Source organism: Monodelphis domestica, chromosome 7 (assembly GCF_027887165.1).
Source record: "Monodelphis domestica isolate mMonDom1 chromosome 7, mMonDom1.pri, whole genome shotgun sequence".
Classification (NCBI taxonomy): domain Eukaryota; kingdom Metazoa; phylum Chordata; class Mammalia; order Didelphimorphia; family Didelphidae; genus Monodelphis; species Monodelphis domestica.
The window spans coordinates 139,940,435-139,966,711 of record NC_077233.1 but is presented as its reverse complement, the minus strand read 5'-3'; the positions used below and the strand labels follow the sequence as shown (position 1 = coordinate 139,966,711).

Below are 26,277 nucleotides of genomic sequence, written 5' to 3'. Positions count from 1 at the left end.
CTTAAATTTAATGGTCTCTAAAGGCTTTGTTAACTGGGATTCTCTGTGTTCTATCATTCTTAGGTAAATCTGGGGTCATTTTGATCTCATCCTGCTTAGAGACAGGGGACTAGATTTGATGACCTTTCAAGCCACTTCCTGTTGGAAGATTCTGAAAACCAATTTTAATACCATTCTGAGAGTCAGGCTCTATCATTTATTGACTTTGAGACCATGGACAAGTCTCAATTTTCCCCATTTAGTAAGTACTAATGATCTCCAAGATTCCAGCCATCTTTTAAGAATTGTATGATTATGAGGCAGCTAGGTGGCTCAGTGGATAGAACCAGACCTAGATATCAGAGGTTCTGGGTTCAAATCTAACCTCATATACTTCCTAGCTGTGTGACCCTCAGCAAATCACTTAACACCAGTTGCCTATCTCTTACCATTCTTCTGCCTTGGAACTGATATTTAGAACCTCTTCTAAGAAATAAAGTAAGGGTTTTAAAAATAAAATTATATGATTCTAATAATACATGATTTGCCCAAGACTTAGAACAAAGACTACAATTTTCATCAATACAAGACACGCCAAACATTTTTTCTCTTAACTGTGTGTAGGGTCAACTTCTCCCCATGATCTGACTCCTCATAAAGATCATGGACTTTAGAGGAAGACTTTGGAGATCACTAAATCCAATCTAATTCTTTCAGAGATAAAAGCAAGGACCTGATGGATTAAGTCAGCCCAACAATTCCAGAAGTAACAGGAATAAGATTTAAGCACAAGTCTTCCAGCTTCTAATTCAAAGCTCTTTCCACTATACCCCACCTATCACTTAATGAGTGTGTTATCTATATTCACAATAGGGTGTAAATAACTGATAGAAGTCAATTTCCAAGGGGAAAGTGATGGAGTGAGAGGCTTTGGGATCAAGAGAGACACCTAAGATGAGTAAGACATGCCTTTGGTTGTCCCCAAAGTCCTCTCTGGAACATTAAACCCTTGGGAGATCACAGGACTCTAGGACCCCCTAGTCGGAACTGGGAGCAAAGGATGAGAAACCACTGAAAGTAAGTGGGACCCAGGGGAGGAGGAGAAAACTGCCAGGGCAGAAAAGGAGTCCTTCAGCCAGGAAATGGAACAGAAACAAACAAGAACACGATGTTCCCAAGGCTAGAAGGCCGATCTCAGGGACAGCTGACCCAGGTGTTTATTTTCTGTTGAGCTGGTAGCAGATGGAGAGAAAAGAAGCAAGGTCAGAAGATCATAGAGTCACTGAAGAATGGTGCCCAGCACGTAGCAAAACCTCCAGAGACTTTGGTTGAATCAAATCAGATTAGAATCTCATAATAAAAAAAAAATCATAGAGCAAAAAAAGACTTTAGACATCATCTATTCTGGCTCCCCTGCCCTCCCACTTCACAGAATTGGAAACTGAGGTTCATTGAGAATTAGAATGTTGAAGGTTACCCAGAAAAGTCAGTGGCAATGCAGACCTATAATGCCTGACTCCTTGTTTCTTCTCACAACTTAGTCACATTTTTAAACAACTGGGTAAACTATTATCCAAAATCTTAGGTCCATTTTAAAGCCTGTTCAGAAATTGGTATGTGCCTCATTATATAAGTAAGTCAACTGAGGTCATAGCTCCAGTCTGGAACCCAATTTCTTCCTTTGTCCAATGGGGCTAATTACTACTGACTTAGATGTCCCTCCAAACTGCTTCTACTCTGCATTTGGCCTAATGGTTGAGTAGGCCCTTTGTGATGCCCAGGAATTATCCTCTATATCCACTGCAGGGGCTTTAGGACTCCTCAGCTTTATCCTCAATAGTGTGACCCAGTAGAAATGCCCCAGATTTCAAGATCAGATCACCTGGGTTTGAAATCTGAATCTACCTTTGTCCTTAGATAAATCACTTGACCCCTCTGGGTCTCAGTTCCTCCTCTATAAGAAGTGGAAGAAGATTTTAGACTAGATCAGAAGTGTCAAACTGTCCCACTGTAAAATTCCTAAGCACTGCCCAAACCAGATGAAAATGTAGTTGGGAAATGTTTAGCGAAATAAATTAAAATACAACCCAATATAGATAATGCTAATTTGTGGTTTTCCGAGTCAGAATATGCAGCAGTTTCTATTTGAGTTCCATACCACTAGACTAGATGATTTCTAAGGTCCTCTCCAGCTCTAAATCCCATGATTCTATGCCCCTAATATCCACTGCAGAAGGGAACGTCCTAACCATTCTGCAAACCATAGGATGGGATGGTGCTTCCTGAGCCAGCTCATAGAGCCACCAGTGACCAAACCCACTTGTGGATGTCTGTATCTGTGTTCCTGCAAAGTGCTGACCACTGTCATGCTTTTCTCTTCATAGGCCTCTGCAGGGCTCCGAGCCGGCTGTCAGGCCTGAATGTGCCCTGTTCCCTGCCCAGCCCCCAAGCTGCCATGCTGACGTGTGAACTGCAGAATTGCCCATACTGTGCCAACATCTTGGAGGACCCCGAGTTTGAGCTGAGCGAGTTGGAGAGCTATGACTCAGACACCAATGGCGTTTATGAGTTCACCCAAGACCTCCGGCATGGAGACCATCGAGACCCCATCCAGCAGCCCCAGCAGACCCCAGCCCAGAGCGGATCGAGGCGGCGAGGAGGGGCCCACAGGAAGAAGGTGGCAGGGGACCGAAGTGGGGTGGCCTGTCTCTGGGCAGCCTTTGGAAACAAACTCAAGAGAATTGTGGAGAGCAAGTACTTCAACCGGGGAATCATGATCGCCATCTTGATCAACACCCTCAGTATGGGCATAGAACACCATGAGCAGGTAGGCTCAGCACTGTATCTGGCACTGTGGGCAAGGACTGGGGTGTCCAGGGCTTAGGGATCAACTCAACAGTTCCTTTGAGGCTCCAAGTCTTTCCCCAACTCTATCCCCTGTGCCAAGGAGAAAACCATCTTAGAAAAAAGAATAGGATGGAACAATAGTAAATCTTTGATTTGTGGTCCTTTAGATTTGTAAAACATTTTCCCCTGATTCCCCTGTGAGGTTGGTGGGACATCTTACAGATGATAAAACTGAGTCTCAGAGTGGGAAAGGAACTTGTCCATAATGACAGCTATTTCAATGGGGTGTCTCTGACCCCCAAATATCTTTAGCTTCCATGGCTCTTCCAGCCTGTAAGGATGGGATGAGGATAAGGATAAGGATGAAGCCTTTGGCTGGGATGGGGAGCCTCAGGAGCTGAAGATAATCCCTCCCAGAGGAATCAAAGCATTGGGAAGCAAGCCTGCCTGTGGAGTCTAGGTCCAGAGGAGATTTTGCCAAGGCCTTCCATGTTTCCTTCTTCAACCATCTTGTCCCCTTTTCCAGACCAGAAAAAAATACAGGAGCTTAAGGCAAACTTTGCTTAGGAAAAACTGGCTGGAGTTCCCTTGGGCTTTGTTTTTCAGGAAGTGGAACTTGGTGATATGAGATAAGACAGGGAGGAACCCCGTGTCCCTTAATTGCATCATACACTTGGGAATGCTTTTTGTCTGGGCTTCAGGTTCCCATTAACCACTGACTCCACCTTGAATGTCTCTAGGGATAAAACCCAGCAGCTCATGGCACTAGGGGCAGGTCCCCTGAGAGCCCAGGATGAGATAAAAAGGGAGAAGAGCTTGGAAACATCAGAATTGAAAAATGGATGTGTCCATGAGGGATTCAATCCTGCCATACCAGCACTGGTAGAGGGGATTCTTGTCTTTGAGCCTGGAAAAGACAAGAGATGGAGGAAGGACATGATTCTTGTTTTCAAATATCTAAAATATTGTCACATGGAAAGAGATTAGCTTTGCTTTGCATGGCCCCAGAGGACAAAATTGGAATCAGAAGACAGATGTTTCAGGGAAGCAGATTTTAGCTCAATGTAAAGAAGAATGTACTAACAATCAGGGCAGGCTAACAGTGAAATGGGTCCACTCGGGATATAGTGAATCGAATGAAGGGCAGATGACCATTTGTCAGGAATGGCTACACACTCTACCAGATAATCCCTAAGGCCCTTTTCTGCTCTGCTCTAAGAGTCTGGGATTCTTTCTCCTCTGACTTCCTAGGAAAGTATTCTTAGATTTCCAGTCCTGGGAGGGTTTGACTATAGTTAAGATGGGACATGAATCCAGAGAACCAGCATGTCATAGGAACCAAGATATGGGCTTTGATCTGGGATTCTAGAGTCCTAGCCCTGATCTGCCCCAGATTCACTGTGTTTAATCTTGATAAGTCTCCTCCTTGTTTCAGCCCTCAATTTCCTCTCCCGTACAATGAATGGGTTGGACTGGATCATCTCTAAAGTCCCAGCTCTAAATCTATGATCTTTCACAGGGAATTTTAGATCTGGATTCAGAAAGTTAGGATGGGGGTATTGGGGAGTCATGATTAGAAGATGATCTAGGGTTTTTGGTGGACTGTGAGCTCCATACAAGTCAATAGCTCAATGTGAGACTGCTGGGTGGTGCAGTGGATAGAGTCCTGGGGCTGGAATCAGAAAGACTGGAGTTCATATCCTGTTTCAGACACGTTAACTGTGTGGCCCTGGACAAGTCATTTCACCTCTGCCTGCCTCACTTGTCTCATATCTGTAAAAATAAAAAAGATAATAACAGCACCCAGCAAAGGGTTATTATGAAGATCAAGTGAGATAATGTTTGTAAAGCATTTAGCATAATGGCTGGCATGTAGTAGGTGCTGTCATCTTCCCTCAGTATGATGTAGCAATCCAAAAAACTACTGAGATTTTCCACATTGCTTCCAGGAATGAAGAGGAGGTCATTCCTCAGTACTCTGCACGGGTCAGACCAATCTGAGCTATTCTTTTCAGTTCTGGGGGCTACAATCTGAGAGGACAGTGACAATCTAAAGAATATCCAGAAGGAGGGCAATAAGAGATGTGAATAGCTTTGAATCCATGCCATTCAAGGATAGGTCAAAGAAAATGAAGATCTTTTTAGAGTGGAAAAGAGAACATTCAGGGCCCATGATAACTACATTCAAAATATTTGAAAGGCAGTCATGTGAAAGAGAGAATAGATACAACTAGGAGTAAGGGATAGAAGTCTCAAAGATGCAAATTTAGGATTAATGTCAGGAAAATTTTACCATAGATTTTGTTCAGGTATTTCTGCCATATCCAACTCTTTGTCACCCCATTTGGAGTTTTCAAGGCAATGACTCTGGAGTGATTTTCCATTTCCTTTTCTAGCTCATTTGCCAGATTAGAAAACTGAGGCAACAGGGTAAGTGACTCAACCAGGATCCCACAGCCAGTAAATGTCTGAGGCTAGATTTGAACTCATTAAGTTTTCCTGACTTCAGGTCCATCATTCTATCTACTATACCACCTACTGGCCTATGGATTACCATGAATTATTAGTATGATTATTACCATTACCATGGATTTGAGCTGACCAAAAATGGGCAGATTGCCTGGGGAGATGGTGGTTTCCCTTCCATTGCAGATCTTTAATCAGAAGTTGGATTGACATTTATTTGGTGGGTTGCAGTGGGCCTTCTTTTGGGGTCTAGGTCTACATGATCACTGAGGTCCCTTCCAACCCTAAAATTCTGTGGCATTCTTCCCTAGGGTGTCCTTAATGATCTCAGTGATTCCTCCCATCTTAAATCTGCCTCTTTCTCAAATGTTGGATGCCTAACCAGAACTCTTCATCAGTACACAGAGAAAAGGGGGGGGATGGGCTGGAAAGGACATCAGGGAGGGGGGCTGAAGAGCAAGGCCTGCTGTTCAGAGCATTCTTGGGAAACAATGAAACAACAGCCCTTAAACCTAGGACAAAACGTTCTCCAAATTGACCGGTTGGCTCTCAGAGAACGGTGGGCTGAATAGAAAGAGAATAGGAGTGATGAGTCACCCCAAAACCTCTCAGCCAGTCATTGTACTGGGAGCTCCTTACTCAAAAAACTTCTGGAGGAGATGAGAGCTCATTCATTTCCCCACAAAATCCTAGACCTGCTCCAACTGAATTACTGCCCTCCCTGCCTTGCCCTCTGCAGAAAATGATGTCTTCCCAGACAAATTGAAGAGTGGTTACTTTAAATTCATGTATGTTGACATGAGAGGAGGGGGAAACAACCGAGTCATTGGAGGAGGTGTTCCTCCCCAAACAGCTCAGTTCTAAGAAATATGGCCCAGAAAAAAGGGATCATGTTCCAGAGGATAAATCCTAGGTCTAGGAGTCAGGGCACCTGGGTTCTAGTTCTAGCACTGCTCCTACCTTGATATGTGATCTTAGATCTTCATTTTTTTTAGGCCTATAAAATGGTATTAACAGTTCTTATCTCACAAGTTATTTAAGTTAATAAATAAGACATTATAAATTTCATAATTTATATATAAAATTGCATGTTTATAATTTTATTTAATTAATATAATATATTTATAATCTATATTTAATATATTTAATCTATATTTAATTTATATGTTTATAACTTAGATTTAATTTATATACTATGTAATTTATAATTCATTTATATAATCTGTATATTATAACCTATATTTAGTATATATAATATATTTATACTTTATGTTTAATTTATATATAACAATTATCATTAATTTTAACTAGGACTTTTCAATGAGGTTTATTATTATTATTCATTTAGGATTTGTAAAGGATAAAAGTTAGTCAACTAGTTTTCATGAAGGTGGTTTTCCTCCTTTGACCCCATACAAGGTCCCCTGCATTGTACTAGGAGGCAGACAAGAGGAAGAGCAGACCCAAGGAATGACCTTAAGGAACTCATGGTCTATAAAGAGACAAAGAAAGAAGAGCCATAAATCCTGACTCTGGGAGGCTCACAGTGGAGGGAAGACAGGGGAGGAGAGACCCAGGTCCTGCCGTTGGGGAACTCAACACTTTGACTCAGTAGATTCTACCCACTGATTTTCTGGTGCTGAGGGTAAATGCTGAAAGATTAGGAAAAGGGTGGGATGGTAAGACATAAGATGGGAAAGTGCTCTGAAAAAATAAGGAGGAGGAGAAGGAGAGCTCTAGGAATGGAAGGAGTTGATTGGGGTCCTTTCTATTTCTGCAGCCCCACCCACCCACTGTGAAAAAATTCCTGGGCTTGAGTGGCAGACATCCCAGATGTCCGTCATGCTCTATAAATATATCCTGGGCAAATGTTTTGAAAGAGGATGATTATAAAATTATAGACTCACAACAGAGTTGAAGCAGACAGTAAAGATCAGCTCATCTATCCCCTCCCTTATTTTAGAGATGAGGAAACAGTCAGAAGGGGCTGGGACTTGCCCAAGGGGTCAGTGGCGAGACTACCAGAAGCGCTAGAAGTCAGCCTTGTTCTGGGATTTCTTCGGAGGCGGCATCCCCCTAAGGGTGGGCTGGCGCAGACTCCTGACCTAGGATACCTGTAGGGAGGGAGGGGAGCGAGCCCATCCTCTAACTTTGAGCAGGGCTGTATCTCGGCCATGCCAAAGAAAGGAGATTCGAAACGGGGAGAAACCTCTGAAAATATCTCCGCTTCTGCATGGCATCTGGAGGAGGAAGGAAGGAATTCAGCCCCCCTCTCTGGCAGCACCCCAGGCTCACAGCCCTCCCTTGCAGGGAACCTGCCTGAAGTCATGTTCTTTACAGGGAGAGAAATTAACCATTTTCACTGTACTCCTGCGCCCCCTAGTGGTCACACGGAGTTACTATGCAGCTTCCCAGAGAAGCTGTTCAGTTGGTTTAGTCCTGCCGGGCTCTGAGGGATCCCGTTAGGGGTTTTTCTTGGCAAAGATCCCTGAGATGTTCCCTATTTCTTTTCTCTGGCTCATTCGGTAGAGGAGGAACTTGAGGCAAATAAGGTTAAGTGATTTGTCCTGGGTCACATGACTAGTAAATGTCTGAGTCCACATGTGAACTCATGTCTCCAAACTGTACCACCCAGCAATTTAGGAAGTTTACATTCGAATGAAAATTGGTTTATTAGAGGCTTATGAGGGAAATGTGACAGAGGCCATCCTCCCCATTTCATAGAGGAGCAAACTGAGGCAAGCAGAGGTGTCAAGTTCACAAATCAAGTGAGTATTGAGGCCAGATCGAGAATCCAAGTCCCTGGATGCCCAGAGCCATGGTCCTCCCACAGCACCCTATGCTGCCTCTCAGGGGGTAGTCCTGAGGCCCTGGCAGAATCAGAGTTATCATCCATACTCTCAGCCTCTCCCCTAACCCATCAGCTCATTAGAACAGGGAATAAGTGTGAAACCACTGAAGAAAGTGCCTGACTGGGCTCAGAGGATCACGTTCCAGCTTCGCAGCTTACTGCCTATGTGTCCTTATTTAGGTGACCAAGGTTCCCTCTGCCACTATATCTATTACTTTATGAGGCTTATTACTATGTGTGATCCTGCACAAGTTATTGAGCCGATTATAGTCCTCAGTTTCCTTATTTGTAAAGGGATTAGGTAGATGAACTCTGGAGTTCTCTTCTATTTTAAATCTGTGAAACTGCGAACCCTGGATTGTGTAACTCTTATATACAGGAGAACCCCATTTTAATAATAACTAATATTAGCACCTACTATGTACTAGGTGCAATGCTGTCATAACCCAACCCAGCAGCCTCACAACACAAGACAGGAGCTCTTATTGCCATTTTATAGATGAAGCAAATAAAGATTAAATGACCTGACCCCTGGGTCACCCAGCTAGTAAGTGTCTGAGGTCAAATTTGAACTCGGGTCTTCCCAACTCTAGGTCCAGCTTTGCCACCTAGCTTTAATCAAACCCATTATAGGAACACCAAGGACTCAGCATTGGCAAAGGTTCAAGTGCCCAAACTGCACCTTCAAGCTGCCTGTGAGCCTCCAGGATTACCCCAGAGAACGGAGGGAGGAAATGCTCGCTTTGGGCAGCTGGACAGAGGAGCTAGGCATGCAAAAAATGCCCTGGGTGCTTGAAGAGCAGGAACAGAATAGTTCCCCGCATGCCAACTCGGTACGCGTGCCAGTACTTCGCCAACACTGACCTAGGTCCTTGCACAACAATTGACATTGCCTCCACACATGGCCTCTTCTTTACTCACCTGATTGCCTGTTCCATAATGTGTCATAGCTCTTCAAAGACCTTTCATTTCAGCACTCCTTTTTAAACTATGATGATATCACCTAGAAAGAGCACTGACTTCAGGCTCTAAGGAGCTAGCCAGCCTCTGGGCTCATCCATTGGCTACTTCAGCAGCCTCCTGCCTTCTCCAGACCTTAATCTTCTCGCCTGTAAAATTGAGAGGGACAGGATGTCGCAGTGGAGACCCTGGTTTTGGTGGCCTCTAAGATCCCTCTCCAGCACCTTAGCCATGATCTTCGGACTTCGGTAGATTGATGGCATTAGACAAAATTGTGTCACCGGGTCACCAGCCTTCTAGCAGTTAATTTTCCCCATATACTTTTCCCTGCTCTCACCCCACCCTCCCCATTTGGTTCATTTGGGTGCATACCTGTGATTTCAATAGTGTGATGATGCTCCTAGAGTGGAAACAAAACAGGTGGAAAATTTACACTTAGAAGAGTTAAATGTCTATTATATGACAGGAGGTGAAGGGACTGGGGTCACACAGCAACTAAGTGCCAGAGGCCAGACTCACACTCAGGCCTTTGTTGCTGCCTCTCACAATGCACCCACTGTCCTCTCTGCCAGAGCTTCAGTTTCACTCTTCCCATGAAGCCTTCTCAGTTAGGGTCAGAAGGGACACTAGATGTCATTCAGTCAAACTCCCACATTTTACAAAAAGAGGGCATTGATGTCCAGAAAGGTTAGTGATTTGTCTAAGGTCATACATCTACTAAGTGTCTAAGGCAACACTTGAACTCGGATCTTCCCAACTCCAAGTCCAGCACTTTGCCACCCTCCCACTCACAAATCTCTCTCCCCAATCTCTTCTTTTTTAGAACTCATTGCATGAATCCAAAGTGCCTATTTAAATGGTTGAATGTTACCTTGGGATGATTCTTGCTTCAATTCTTGAGTTCATTTTCTATTCTCATATGGAGTTTTAACTCTTCCTTCCCGAAGGTCAAGAATGGAAGGAAGGAAGCAAGGAAGAAGGGAGAGGAAGGGAAGGAATGAAGGGAAGGGAAGGAAAGAAAAGGAAGGGAAAGGAAAGGAAGAAGAGACTTTATGGAGTTATAAAAGAATTCTGGAAATTATTTTGAATAGAATTATAACAAATATAAAATCAAAATGTATGACTTTAGGCAAGTCTCTTTCCTTCTCTGGGTCTCAGTCTCTCCCTCTGTAGACTTGGGAGATTAGACAAGATGATCTTCTTCCAGCTATAATACTATGAAAAGGAATTTGAGAAAAGCCAAACATTGACTTAAAAGATACTTAAAACCCTGGCAAACATATTCATTTTAGCCCCTAAGCAATATGAGAATAATAATAATTATATCTTATATTCCCACCTGAGGGCTCAGCTAACAGAGGTAGAAGAGACTGCCTTGACTTGCCCTGGGGCCATTACTGTTCACCCCAGTCCTGGGGTCCATAGAAGCAGTGTGGTGCTCAAGCTTGACAAAAGTCAAGACATTAGAGAGCAGGGCTACCAAGAGAACTTACTAGTCGTGGTGTATTACTACATGCAACACTAGTTCAGAACACGAAGGCCATGGCCTCCAGCTTGTGGCAAAAGAGGAAAGGGTAGAGAGGCCAAGATACGCCCACCATGTTGGACGCGTTCCCAGGCAAAGGCTCTCCAGTGATGGAAGCCAGTTGGGTTGAAACTCTTCGGGGCTCCTCGGCATGTGCACGCTGCTACCACCGAGTCTCCAGCATGGGGCCTGGTGGGTCAGTGTCTCAAGCCGGCTAGCCCTGTTTGCTCAGGGTGGCCTGATGAGCCAGGTTCCGGCCCCTGTGAGCTTTCCCATCACAGCTGCTAGCTGCAGAGTGGGCAACCCTGGCCCCAAACCCTCTGGGATGGAGCCAGCTCTGAGTCAGAGTCCAGACTAGAGAAGAGCCCTCTGCTTGCTAATAAAGAGAATGGAGTTTCTATGGAATTGGAGACCATCTTCTGAGTCAAATGTACTCCCAGGGCAGACATATGGGCCTGAGTGACCCAGTTCTGTCGTCCCACCGGATCAGGACAGAATACTAATTAGGAGGTTGTGGGCCGCTGTTCGTTAAAGGAGCCAGGGCGTTCATCTCAGAGGGAAATTGGCTGCGTTGGAGCAGGCTCTGATGTCTGTTCTCTGCTTGACTTCGACCTGATCCGTGCAGGCAAAGGAAACACACAGGCATTGGTGATCCTGAAATGTATTATTCCCGGCAAACAGCCCTCAATTGGAGGCTCTCCGCTGGACGTTTTTCACAGCTGACAACTGTTCTGTGTGTCCGGCCCCGGGCAGGAGGCCCGTGAATGGTTCTTTTGTGTGGCCAACAGGACTCGTAGGGTGATTGTTTCCAGAGCAACTGAGTCACAGCGGGCCTGCGGGACAGAGGGCATGGCCCATTCCCAGACCTCGTTCCCCAGGAAATCTGGGAGGAGGAAGATGAGAGAAAGGCCAGGAGCAGGCAGGATAATGAGCTGTCCTCATGCCTGGATTCAGTGCAAACTCAGCCAGCCAGGGACGGGAGAGGCAGGGACAGAGGAAGAGGAAAACACCCATCTGTGCCCGGATCCAGAGACTTGTGACTTCGTCCCTTCATGGTTCCAAGCCATCAGCTCTCTCCAGTCATTTAGTACCCTTGATTGCTAAAACAATCACTGCTTCCGTATGTACATCGTTTCAGGCTTTCAAGAGTGCATCCCCATCCAGGATCTCATTTGTGCCTCAGAGCCTCCCAGGGAAGTCCTGGACCCTCTCGCTTCTTAATTTGCAGGGGATTAGGAAACTAGTTCAGCCAACTGTGTAGGAGTGACTGTAAAGCAAGAGTTAACGGGCTGTAAATGAAGCAGTCATATACCCACTATTTAAGAGATGAGAAGGGGATCAGCTGGGTGGTTCAGTGGGTTGAGAGCCAAGTGTAGGTCCTGGGCTCCAATCTGGCCTCAGACACGTCCCAGCTGCGTGACCCTGGGCAAGTCACTTGACCCCCATTGCCTAGCCCTTACCATTCTTCTACCTTGGAACCAATACGAAGTATTAATTCTAAGACAGAAGGTAAAGGTTTTAGAAATAAAATTTAAAAAAGATGAGGAAAATTATTCTGTTCCAAGCAATAATGAGTTCCCCATCTCTGAAGCAGAAGCTGGAAAGCTCCTTATTGGGGATGTCATAGAGAGTATTCCTGTTTAGGGATGGGATAGACTAAACCTTCTGAAGTCTCTGCCAACTCTGAAATTCTGTGGGGTGTGGGGGAGATGAGAGGTAATGACTTATCCAGGGTCATACAACCCATCAGGTGTAGATCTGGTACTAGAAGCCCTATCTTCTGGCTCCCAGCCCAGAATTCAAATCCCACATAATGTGGCCCCTGGAAGACCTTCTCTCTAGTTTTCCCCAACTAAAGGACCTATTTTCATGCCTTCTAAGTTCTCTAGAGACTAGACCACTTTGGGAGGACAAAGACCCTTCCTTATTTCTTCTTGCTACTGCCAAGGAAATCTTCCCTAGGGTAGAAGGGAGACTGTTCTTCATAGGACAGGTCAGGAAGGAGAGTCAGACAAAATCAAGGCTTTCTTACTACTTGCACACCTTTTCTATACTTTTCTCTGCATTTTGTATAGACCCAGGTGTCTCCATGTTGTATCCCCTGGCAGAATATAAGCTTCTTGAGGGCAGGGCTGTCTTGTTTCTTGTCTTGGTATATTCCTAGCACCCAGCACTGTTTAGCACAAAGTAGACCTGTTTAAGGGCAGCTGGGTAGCACAGTGGAATGCCCAAGCTGGAGTCAAGAAGATCTGAGTTCAAATCTCAGGCAATGAAAAGCTGTGAGACCCTGGGTAAGTCATGTAGCCCTGTTTGCCTCAGTTTCCTGATCTGTAAAATGGAAAAATAATAACACTTACCTCCCGGGGTGGTTGTAAGGATTAAATGAGGTGATAATTGTAAAATATTTGACACAGTTCCTGCCACATAATAGATATTATATAAATGTTAGCTATTATTATTAGTGCTATTATTACTTGCTGGATGACTGTGGTCAAGTTACTTCATTTCTATGAGACATGATTTCCTCACCTATAAAACAGAGATATCAACACTTGTCTTATGTACTAGACAAAGTCGCCATAAGGAAAGCCAAGTCAAGCCAACAAGCATTTTATTAAGTGTCTGTTATGTGCCAGGCACTGTGTGAAGTGCTGGACATACAAAAAAGGTAAAAGACAGTCCCTGCCCTGAAGAAGCTCACCATCTAATGAGGGAGACAACATGTGAACAACTATGTACGCACAAGAAAAATACAGGATTGGGGGCAATTGGGTGGCTCAGTGGATTGAGAGTCAGGCCCAGAGATGGGAGGTCCTGGGTTCAAATCTGACCTCAGATACTTCCTAGCTGTGTGACCCTGGGCAAGTCACTTGACCCCCATTGCCTAGCCCTTACCACTCTTCTGCCTTGGAACCAATACACAGTAGTGATTCTAAGATGGAAGGTAAGGGTTTAAAAAAAAAAGAAAAATACAGGATAAATTGCAATTCATCTCAGATGCCAGACACTAAGGTTAAAGGGGAGTAGAAGGAACTTCCTGCAGAAGGTAGAGCTTTAAATTAAGATTTGAAGGAAGCCAGAGGTAGAGATGCAAAGAGAGAGACTGTCAGGCAAGGAGGACAGCCAGTGACCGTGCCCAGAGACAGGAGATGGAGTGTCTTGTTTGAGGAACAGCAAAAGAGAGTGTTTTATAAATCATAAACCACTGTAGAAACCCAGTGTCCTCATTATGAACACTAGGCACTGTCCTGGGTTGTAAAACAGTAATATCTCCAGGGGCTACTAACGTGTGCAGGGCTATCTGTAACCTTCAGTAATGGCTGTGCTTTCTGAGTTCTCAGGTCTGCTTTTTAATATCTTTTTCTGCTTCCATTTTCAGGCTATCAAAAGTCAGCTCTAATTTTCACCGTATTCACCTCTAGCAGCCCTGCTGCTGCTTTTCTAATTTGCAGTGGCCTAGAAAAGCAGTTCATCAAACTGGTTGGGATTCTTTGCAAAACTAGCATTAATAAGACTGGAGAGGGGGCGATCCTAAGAATGAAGTGCATGAATTTTAAGACACAGACATTCTGACCCTATTGATGGTACTCAGAGGCACTTGTTTTAGGTGTGAAAAGGGGAGGCTTTCTTCTGGGCTCTGTAGAGATGAACTTCTAAAGGTGAAAGTGTCATTTCCAGATGGCTAGAGGATAGATGAGAGAGAGAGAGAGAAAGAACAAGAGAGAGAGAGAGAGAGAGAGAGAGAGAGAGAGAGAGAGAGAGAGAGAGAGAGAACAGAGAGAGAGAAACAGAGAGAGAGAGAGAGAGAAACAGAGAGAGAGAGAAACAGAGAGAGAGACAGAGACAGAGGAGGGAGAGAGATGGACAGAGAGACAGAGAGAGACAGAGGAGGGAGAAAGAGAGGGAGAGAGAGGAAGAGAGAGAGACAGAGACAGAGAGAATAGATGGATGGATAGATAGATAATGGATGGATGGATGGATGGATGGATGGATGGATGGATGGATGGGTTAGATAGGTGGGAAAAGAGAGGGAGAGAGAGATGAATGGATGGATTCATAGTTAGATACATGGTGAGTTATTGCATTTATTCAGCATTCTAGTTGCCAAGTGCTATGTTAAGCATTGACAATATAAATGCCATAAAAAAATAGTAGTCCCTGTCCTCAAGGAGCATACATATAAAAGCAGAGGGGGTGGAGGTGTCAGGAGGGAAGGGTGGTGGAATGAAGGGAGTTAGGGCTGTCAGTGAGTAGATGAAAAATTCCCCAAACTCAAGAATGGAGCCAGGAGGGAAGCTAACACGGCTAGCCTGGGAACTTTAGAAAATAATGTTCCCAGCTAGAGAGTCACCAGTCAGAGGAGAGGGTCAAAGAAGTGGAAGTATCTTTAGAGTGAGATGGTTTGAGAAGGAAGTAGAAAATATTGATACCAGGAAATCAAATTTGCAGGCCACCCACAGAACTTACAGTCCTCTGCCCCCCCCCCATACTTGAAAAAATCCTATTCTGAAAACTATTGGGGTGAATCAAGAAACAGATGACCTTGCTGACCCACTTACTGGTGGGTAATTCTGCTATTGCCTAATCTCAGCCTGGGCTCTTTTCACTTTTCAGCCTTGGAACCAATGCTTAGTATTGATTCTAAGATAAAAGGTAAGGGTTTAAAAAAAAAGGCACAAGACCCTTTAAAAGGTCTTTAAAAGACCATTTCAGGACGTTTTAGCCTAGAAGTCCCTTTCACTTAACTATATTCAAGAATCCCTGCTTGCTAGAAGGACGCATGTAGGGTTTGTATTTGTTAGTCAATCGAAAATCCAACTTGAAAGCGTAGCGTGGGGCTTAGCACCCTTAGGTCAGCCCTATCATGCACTGACTTTCCGGATGACCTCAAAGGAGTCATTTTCTGTCCCTGGCCCCATTTTTCCACTCTATAAAACTAAATAACCTCTGAGGTCCCATTGCACACTGACATGCTAAGATTCTACGAATCTCTTATCTTAAAATGCATACTTTGCAGGAAGTGGGGGTAAATTATTGTGTCCAAAGAACCCCAAGAACATCCATCCCTTCCCCAGACATTGTGCCCTGCATTGTCACAGCTCCAAAGGTAGACATAACTCCATCCTAATTCTTTCTTAACCGTAAAAAGTGCTCTTATAAAACCCCATTCAATTAAGGTTTCGGTTTTAAAGGCTTTGGGGAATGTTCCCGTCCTCGAAATAGAGGCTGCTCAGGATCAGAGAGCCTGGAGGGATCTTGTAAGTCAAATAACTCACAGAGTTTCTGAGGCTAAAATCAGCCTGGAGTCTGTCTGCATGTGAAGCCCACATCAATAATGTGCACAGAAACAGGGAACACCAAAGCCAAAACCCTATATGGCATCTCCTCCAATGTCTACATTTTACAGAAGGGACAATCAAGACTCTGAGAAGTGGATTTGGGGAACCTGGTTATAGAACCTGATCACTGCCCATCTCTGGTCTTCACTCTGTTACTAGGGGGAGGTGGGGTGACCTTTAAGGTCCAGCCCCTTACACCTCTCAATCCACAGGTCTCCTGCCCCAGATCACACGATTCCATGTGTGTGCTTGAACTAGACCCCAGTTTCTTGATCCCTGAGCTCTTCGTTTTAAAGCCCAATTTAACCCCCACCTTCCCTTTTAGAATCAATACTATTGACTCTAAGGCAGAAGAGCAGTAAAGGCTAGGCAGTGGGGTCAAGTGACTTGCCCAGGGTCAGTCACACAGCTAGGAAGTAGGAAGCTGAGGCCAGATTGGAAATCAGGTCTTCCCAACTCCAGACCTGGCTCTCAATTCACTGAGCCACCTACTTGCCCCGCAACCCCCCACACCACCCCCAATGTTCTTTTATGACACTAGAAAGATTTTTTCTAGCCACTGGAATTGAGGGGAGGCAGGCAGTAAGGAGATGAAGAGAAATCCATAGAAGGAAATAGTTTAAAAACTAAAGGGACTCTGGGTTAGGAATCAGAAATAAGATGATCTGGTCAAGAAATATAGTACAAGCTGGGCTGGTCTAGGTCTGGACCTTGGGCAGGACAGGGAAGTGATGGGTCAGGAAGTCCAGATATTGACTGTGCAGTATGAGAAGCTTTGATTGGCTGCTGGAATATGGGGAAAGCTATCAGCAAGAGGTTACTCACTGGCTATATCAGCATGCATGGACTCCCAGACCTATAGATCCTAAACTTGCTTTTAACAAGGATATTGATTCTTCTGCTTCTAGCTTAACTAGCATTTCCAAGCCTCCTGAGAGATTTCCTTCCACTCAGAAGGCAATTGAGGAAAATTCAACCCATATTTCATCCTTGTAGTTGAAGCCAATTCATGCCTGCTCCTTCCTAGAGGCAGAGCTTCCTTTCCTCTTCAGCATCTTTACAAACCCAGGAAAAACAGCTCCAGTTATTGTGTAGCAATACCCAGGCTCTTTGAGAGTGCATAAGAATCAGGCATCCTTCCACACAAAATATCTGAGCCATCACCTACCATACATATCTGTGGTGGTCTCAGGAAGTAAATGTTTGTTTGAGACCCTTGCCTTTTGCCTTATTATTGATTCTAAGACAGAAAAACAAATGGCAAAGGCTGGGCAAATAGGGTTAAGTGACTTTCCCAGGGTCACACAGCTAGGAAGTGTCTGAGGCCAGATTTGAACCCAGGTCCTCCTGACTCCAGGCCTGGCGCTATCCCATCCACTGTGCTATTTAGCTGCTCTTTGGAAGTAATATTTCTAAGGGAGAACCCTGAACTTGGGACTTTGGGAAAGATCATGAGAGGCAGCATCATATATTACTGTACTCCCAGGCACCTAGGCTAAAAGCTTTAGTGATCTTTGACCTCTTCCTCATGCTCCATTTCCAAGGATAGAATATTCACAAAATTCTGTCATTTTTAATCTTTAAATCATCTCTGTTACCCATCCCCTCCTTTACACCGTGCTGGGCCCCCTCTATTCAGGTCCTCTTCTCATTCCTATAATAAACTCCGAACTGGTCTCTCTGCTTGCAATATTTCCCCCCTCCGATCCAGCCTTAATACCCTGCCAGATGAATGTTCCTATTACCCAGGTCTTCACCAGAGCACTGGTCTCCTCACATTCAGGAGCTTCCCTGTACCTACCGCTGGCATTCTGGATAGCAAAGTTTCCCAGCCTCTTTTACGTGCTAGGGGACAGGGTCCTCTCCTGGCCCTTAGCCTTCACATAACTAGAGAACTAACTCTGCAGCCTTCGGATTGGATTGAGGAAATCTCTCTAACAGTTTCTATCCACATGCTTCCCAGCTTGATTTCCAGTCCTGAGAGTTCTGGATAAACAGAACGGGTTTGGAAGAGATCCTAGCTGGAGAACAGGACATAAACAATGGAATCCTCATAATTACTCAGAATAGCCAGGTGAATTGCTGCTGTTTGGGGAGAAGATAGAAGCCCGACCTCTATCCTGAATTCACCCCACAGCTGGCTCCCTTTGTATATACACGCTCGGGGTATAACCCTGTGCCCCAAAGAAAGGCGAGCCTGCCTTGGGATCCAGGGCATCTATATACTACTTTTTTTAACTCTTACTTTCCATCTTAGAATCAATACTGTGTACTGGTTTTAAGGCAGAAGAGCTAGGCAATGGAGGTTAAGTGACTTGTCCAGGGTCATACAGCTAGAAAGTATCTGATGTCAGATTTGAACCCAGGACCTCCCACCTTTGGGTCTGACTCTCCATCCACAGAGCCACCTTGATGCACCACCATCAATGTACCATTAAACTTAAAAAGCTTAGCTTCTAGTACCAATTAATTTAAATACCATTAAATACCATAACAAGAGTCATCTGGGATTCCCACATGAATTCCATTTATTTCCATCCCTCTCCAACCACCTAAGTACCTTTACTGGAGTTGCTGCCACCCCCAAGAAAACAGGATCATAAGATACAGAGTGAGAAGGGACCTTTCAGTTCATCTAGTCCATTTTAAAAGGAAGAAATTAAAGAATTGAGGTGTGAAATGACTTGGCATGACGCCTTTGCCATCTTACCCATCACTGAGCTTAATCTCATTGTTTCCTCATGATTCCATTGGGATCAACATTGGAGTATCCCAAGCTGCCTTTAGGGAGCCCTCCTCTACCTTAGGAGACAACAGAGGAGAAGCAATCTGAGGATGGCATGAAACTATGAATAAGGGAAGGGTTGTGTGGTGCAGACAAGCAGGGCTCTGATGGTTGTCCAGTATTTGCTGAAGTGTTCTAGTGAGGCATCCTGGAGGAGACTACATTGGACCTGAGGGCGAAGGACTGGATAAATGAGGAGGAAGACGAGTATTGAAAATGGAGAGCAAAGCCATAGGGGCAAGAAGGATCCTAGTAACCAAAATGAGGAAATAAGCTGAGAAGGCTGCCAGATTGTGGGTGGCCTTCAATGCCAAGTGGAGGAATCTTGACTTGACCTTGAGGGCAGAAGAGATTCACTTGAGCAAAGGTAGAGTCAGGAGTAAGGAGTGGAAAGGGCAGAGGGACATGGCCAGAGCTATGAATCAGGAAGATTGACCTGGAAATATTTCTAAGGTGGACCCCAGGAGGGACCATCCCTTTGGAAGCTCTTACACTAATCCAGCGAAGAGATCATGAGAACCTGAGATGGTGTAACAGGTTAGATTTCAGTATATGTTAGGTAGGAGTAGGAAACTTTGATACATCCTTTGGTGAGTTTACTGAGGTATCAGTGCCTTGAAAGGCTTCATGGCATAATTTACCATGCCATTAGCTCCAATGGATGCTCCAGGAAGACCTAAATTCAAGGTCAGTCTGACTGTGTGACCCCAAGCAAGTCACTTATCTCCCACAGTACTAGACAACTCTCTGAGATTACAAGTTGCAGAGATGAGGAAGGGAAAGAAGAAGAATTTATTAAATACCTACTATGTACCAATCACTATGCCACCTGATTTACAACCATGTTATCCCTGAGGCAGCGAGGTAACTCGGTGGATAGTTAGGCCTAGAGTTTGAAACTGACTTCAGGCATGTCCCTGGGCACGTCACTCAAACCCAGTTGCCTGGTCCTTCCCATTCTTCTGTCTTAGAATTGATACTAAGACAAAAGGTAAGAGTTTAAAAACAAAAAATGAATATATTACACACACTCACACACTCACACACACACACACACACACACACACACACACACACACACACACATACACCTGATCTCTCTGTTCTCATCCTAATATTTCAATAATTGAGGCTAGATTAGGACATGGTTCTATCAGGGGGAAATTGGCCTTTTAAAAGAGATTAAAACCTTCTGCTAAAGGAATGTTGCTTTAAGATAGAAGGTCCTGGCTCACAGTCTTGGTTTGGAGGAGGTATTGGCAAGGGAATTTCAGGGACTCTTGTCATCACCCCCTCCCCAAGCTGGTGACTACTTGAAGCAATAGTTGAAGATATTAGGAATATGAATGTGCCATTTTCCCCTGCCCTTCCCCATTAGAATGAAAACTCTCTGAGGGTAGAAACTGTCCAGCTTGCTGGTATTTGTATCCTAAACTTAGCACAGTCCCAACAGCTAGTGAACACTTCAATGCTTTTTAATGCATTCAGTTATTCATGGAAGGAAGAAAGGCAATTTTAAGTAAATACTATGTGCCGAGCACTGTGCTAAACACTATGAACATTCTCTCATTTGGTCCAAAATGGGGACCTACTTTTCTAGCCCTTGGTTGCTCCTAAGACAATGAGATCCACTGGTTTTTGTACTCCCCAGCCAGAAGAGTTGACCAACGCCTTGGAGATCAGCAACATCGTCTTCACTAGCATGTTTGCCCTGGAGATGCTCTTGAAGTTGTTGGCTTTTGGGCTCCTGGGCTACATCAGGAATCCTTACAACATTTTTGATGGCATCATCGTTGTTATCAGGTGACTGGTGGACTATGGGTAAGGTTGGGTGGCAGAGAGGCAGAAGCATAAAAGCAGGGAAATCTCAGGAGTCTGCAATGGCAATGAACCCAATGGGTCCTCTTTGGACACCAAGAAATCTAGCTCTAAGTGCTTTCAGAGAGGCTTTCAGTGCAATCTGTTTCTGATATGCCCCAACCCTCAATTTAAAACTTTGCTCTAGTCAACAGATCTTCCACTCCCTTTGAAACAAATAGACCTATGGAAAACATTGATTCTGAAGACTTTTACCAAAACAGAATCAGCATAGAGCAACAGAGAATGTCTCCCCTCAAGATTATGCAAGGATGAGGAAACCTAGGGCTCCAGAAATCTGTGAATAACTAAGCATTTCCCAAATTCATTTGCAGTAGCAATTCAAAAGTTTAGCCATGGGCTCATAGGACTTAGAGCTGGAAAGGACCTCATCCTACTGCTAATTTTTCCAGTTAAGGGATTTTAAAATTTCCTTAGGATTAGATTAAGAATCCTTAGATTCCTTAGAGAATGAGATCTGGGTCCAAGCCCTGGCTTTTACATTTACTAACTAGGTGGCAATGAGCAAATCACTTAATTTCTCTATGACTCAGTTTCTTTCACTGAAAAATAAGTCAATTGTACTACATTCTGTGGCTCTGTGAAATTGGGATTTTTTTAAGGAATCACTGCACTGACTAAGCCCAAGTATTTCCCAGGGGCCTCAGAGTAATCTTTTCAGGACAGGAAAGATATTCATTCTTTGCTTAAACTAAGTGTTCTTAGTTAATCAAAACCTAAGCACCCCAGAGATGTAAGCTTTTATCTTGTTGGCTGTCAGGGGATGAACAATCTCATTCAGTTCAACAAAAACTTATTAAACATCTTCTGTGTGGAGTACATTTGTGCTCTGCACACCTGTGTTAGGTTCTAGGAATACAAAAGTATAAAGTGGCCCATTCCCTGCCCTCAAGGAATTTAGAATCTAATGGTAGGATGGCAATGTAGTGCAGCAGCAAGAATGATGGACTTAAGGTCAGGAAATCTGAGTTCTAGTCCTACATTTGCCATGAATTCCCTTATGATCTTGGGAAAGTCACTTCCTTCACACTCATGGAATCCACAAAAATATATCATTCCCAAATTATGAAGATAGCCTAGGGTGGAAAGCTTGAGTCAGAGAATGGGCTGAATTAATCCAGTTGGACTCCTTAGAAAAGGGAGACTCACACTGTGATACAGAGGATATACAGAGGAGGAGGACCCACTTTTCTGACATGCTCCTCCCTGTACCTTCTGCCAAAAGTGTCTGGGAGATTATCGGGCAGTCAGATGGGGGCCTATCTGTACTCCGGACCTTCAGGCTCCTTCGGGTGCTGAAGCTGGTACGGTTCATGCCAGCCCTTCGACGACAGCTGGTGGTGTTGATGAAGACCATGGACAACGTAGCCACTTTCTGTATGCTGCTGATGCTGTTCATCTTTATCTTTAGGTAACCCCTCCCCACAGCCTTGACCCCAGTTATCCAAAGAGCTCCCTCATAATCCCCCAAGATCAATAGGAGTTAACTGGGGGAGTCTCATTGTGGTACTGAATAAATATAGTTAGGGAAAGTGGGAGGAGGAGTGAGTTCAGATCCTCATAATGTTCTTTCTTTGGAGTTTTGGGGAGAGGAGACTCAAATAGAAAGTGAAATAACCAATAAGTTTATATTAAAATTCTATTGTGTGTCAATCCTTAAATTAAATGTTACGGGAGAAGAGCCTTGGGTTAGAAGGGAGGTTCTCACAGGGGTTCTTGATGGTCTGGTGTCCCTGGCTGGGGAGTGCTCTTCCATCCCTGATATTCAAAGATTTTCCCTTTCTCCCATGCTGACCCATGGTTCTGGCCTCTCTCAACTCCATCCACTCACAGCATCCTGGGCATGCACCTCTTCGGGTGTAAATTCAGCTTGAAAACTGACACTGGAGACACCGTCCCGGACAGGAAGAACTTTGACTCCTTGCTGTGGGCCATTGTCACTGTGTTCCAGGTAAAGTCCAGGGCCTCAGTAGACGTAGGGCTATTATAGTGAGCCCCAAATGCAGAGCCCACATTGATTACCTTTGTCCATCAAGTACTCCTGCCCAGAAATTCAAGCAGCTGTCCAGAGGAAAATTCCCATTTATAATAGGCTGCTATGATTGTCACAATCAGAAAGATGCCTCTAGCTTTAAGGAAATGCTGAAGAGCTAGGAACAGTAGGTTGCATAGTATTTCAATGGGGCTCTGAAGATCAGTAATACTCTACAATGACTCACAACTCAAGTAAAGAGATGCCTGTGGCAAAAAAAAAAAAAATTTGCCTATGCCTATACTCCTTCACCCTACCTCTCTCAATCTCTCTTTACTTCTATATCTTTCTCTCCATTACTTATCTCCTCTTCTCTTTCTCCTTCCTCTTCCCTTGCTCTTCATTCTCTCTACCCCTCATTTCTCTTCTTTTTTGCCTATTTCTTTGAATCTATTCACTCCTTGTATCAATCAACTATAAGTTAAATGAAAACATTTGTTGGGATTACCGATTAAAGTTTTCTATTCAACAGATATAAATATATATTTTTCAAATGCAAGTGAGTTGCAGGACATAGAAAAACATAAGATAAAAATTTGAGTGAGACCTTCTATTGATTGGAGGAATATAAGAGGGGGGAGATTGGTCAGTTGCTCTCTATATTAAAATGTTCTCCCACTCAGGCTTACATTAGTGTAAAATTTCTGTTAGCCGCATACCAAGATTTTACGTAAGGGACCAGGACCTCTAAATACATTGATCATGAAGGAGATATCCAAGTTCTACTGATAAACAGTAACAATAAGACTAGCTCAGTTTCCTAGAGAAAATGAAGGCTTAGCTAGGGTTGTTTTCACACAACAGATCTATGAGTTAGGTAGTATAATTGTTATCCCCATTTGACAGAAACTGAGTCTCAGAGGAGGCAAGTGACTTGCCCATGATTAGAAAGCTTGTATGTGTGGAATCAAGGATTAAAACTTAAGTCCTCTGACTCCAAATTCACTGTGCTATGCCATAGTACCATTGCTTCTAGGGATGAGAGGCTTAAGAATGAATGAATAAAACAGTATTGACTTTGTTCTAGTCATTGTCATAAGGAAGAGTGATATATCTTCTCTCTTTTTCTTGCTTCTTGTCCTGGTTAGGGCAATCTGCTATATTGTTTCTGATTCTGGGTTCCACATTTTAAGAAGGACTTTGACAAACTGAAGATGAGCAATATGAGAGGAATGAGAATCATGTGATATAAAAGGAAATTGAAGAAACTGGGGATATTTATCCTGGTGACTTGGGGAACACATGTTTAGTCATTAAATATATGAAGAGCTGTCAAGGAGGGAAAGAGACAGATGCATTTTGCTTGACCCCAGAAAGTTGAAGTGTGAGCAGTCTGAAGTAACGGGAGATCATTAAGAGACATTTCAGAATTAGAAGGAACTGAGAACTGTGAAATGACAAAAGAGGTGATCTCATGAAATAGTAAGTTCCCTATCTCTGGAAGCACTGAATGGGAATCTAAATGGTTATTTATAATGGGTACCACAGAATTTCAGTTTGAGAATCAGAGTTGAGAGGAATCTCAAAGGTCATCTGATCTAACCAATACCTGATCAATAACCTAGTCTAAAGCATTACTGACAAATTGTCATTCAGCTTCTGAACATAGGGGAAAAGATTTCTGTTTGTCCTGGACACACAGGATGATGGCCACTGAGTCCCCTTCCATCTCTGGGATTCTGCTTTTGTGTACCCCCTGGGGCACCTTCCTTGTGACTTGCCCAAGGTAGCATAGCACATTGAGTATAGGTCTCCTTGATTCCTGATTTTCCCATCACAGAGGAGGCCAGTGAAATGGAAAATGAGGAGCAGACAGACAGGCAGAAACAGCTTTAGAAAAGGAGAGACACAAAGGGAACATGAGTCACATGAAAGAAGAGATAAAGAGAAAGATGGAGAGGACAAGATAAGGAGAAAAAGAATTTTGAGTTTCAGAAAGAGAGGTTACAATAAAGTCTGAGATAACTAATATTAGGTGAAGTTATTTTTACCCTTTCATTTACCTCATCTCAGGCTTCATAATGTTACTATTATCCTTTTCAATTCAAGCTAATTATTTGGATTCAATGTGTCTAATATGTAACTCTCTTGTCTCTTAAATCCACTTCTCCTAACTTCTCTATTCCTTTTCAATGGCACCACCATTCTTCTAGCATCTAGATTTTCATCCCTAGTCACCCATGATTCTCCCTTGACCTTCACCCTCCATATCCACTCAGTTGCCAAGTCATATCTCTTCATCCTCTATATCTCTTCATTCCCTTCTCTCCATTCCCATAGCTGCTAACTTGGCCATGGTCCTCATTAGTTCTCTCTCCTTGGCACTATTGCAATTGAACCAAACAACCTCTGTTCCTAATTTCCCTTTTACTATCTCTTCTCCACACAGGTGCCAGAATAATTTCCCTTAGCCCCAGATTTGACCATGGTCAAAAGACCTCCAAAAGCTTCTTTTCCCTAATGCATAAAATATAAACTCTTCTGATAGTCCTTTAAAGTCCTCCATGACCACTCTAAATTTGCAGGCTTGTTTGGCATTGCTTCCCTTTGTGTACTATTTATTTCAGCCAAATTAAACTACCAGTCACTATCTGAACATATCAATCCATCTCCCATCTCCAGATCTTTATACAGCCTTCCTCTTTCTTTTTCCTCTCTTTCTTGTGCTTAGAATGTACTGCCTTCTCATCTTTCCTTTTCCAAATTCTTATATCTTCTTTTTAAGGAAGTTGAAGGCTCATTTTAGGTGTTGCCAATGGAAATCTTTCCTAATCTTTCCCTCCCCAGAGTTTTTACGGTTCTTTCCCCCTCCCTCAAATAATATCATGTATTTATCTTCCCAGAAGAATACAAATTCCTTGAGGGCAGGGATTGTTTCATTTTTTTCACTTTAACACCCCAGAATTTAGAGTAGTGCCTTAGAAATAATAGGGACATACTAAACTTTCATTGAATGGAATGAAGTTGAATAAGTTGGTTAACCATTGTTCTCAACTTTTTAACTTCTCTTTAACTCTAATCTCTATTGGCTCTGCTTTAAACAGAAAATCCACAGTAGCCCATGGTGGGAGTTGGTGGTAGAATGAGGCATGTTCTTTGGTCTAGAGAGGGAGGCAATGCCTACAGCAATGCCATCCCAAACTTAGTAAGATTTCAGAAAACTTTTATTGGGTTCAAAGTCACTTCATCAGTATGGTTTGAATGCCATCTGTGTAAACAGTAATTTGTTGGTTCTTTTGAGACAGGGGAAGGGAAATGGGAAAAGAAAAAGGCAACATGGGAAATCACACTCTCTATTTTCTCACAGATCCTCACCCAAGAAGACTGGAATGTTGTGCTTTATAATGGTATGGCCTCCACCTCATCTTGGGCTGCTCTCTACTTTGTGGCCCTGATGACCTTTGGCAACTACGTGCTATTCAACCTACTGGTGGCCATTCTAGTGGAGGGCTTCCAGGCAGAGGTGAGGGGCAGGGAATGGGGACAGGCAGACAAATTCCATCCTAAATCTTCACAGTGACATATTTATGTCTATCTATAACTCAAGTTATAGGTAGATATAGATGCACGGCCAAGGGTCTGTGGGTGGAAATCCCTATGACCAATGATCTAGTC

At 43.7% G+C, this 26,277-nt stretch overlaps 1 protein-coding gene across 2 annotated transcripts in view; it reads left to right on the top strand.

The window, feature by feature from the left end:
- The window catches only part of CACNA1H (calcium voltage-gated channel subunit alpha1 H), a 170,473-nt gene that overhangs the window by 58,774 nt on the left and 85,422 nt on the right, over positions 1–26,277 (top strand). For both annotated transcript variants that reach the window (XM_007499288.3, XM_056805700.1), the window contains exons 8-12: positions 2,364–2,806; positions 20,404–20,555; positions 21,856–22,041; positions 22,464–22,581; positions 25,970–26,125. In XM_007499288.3, the coding sequence (XP_007499350.2) occupies positions 2,364–2,806; positions 20,404–20,555; positions 21,856–22,041; positions 22,464–22,581; positions 25,970–26,125 (1,055 nt within the window). The remainder of the gene's footprint in view (positions 1–2,363; positions 2,807–20,403; positions 20,556–21,855; positions 22,042–22,463; positions 22,582–25,969; positions 26,126–26,277) is intronic.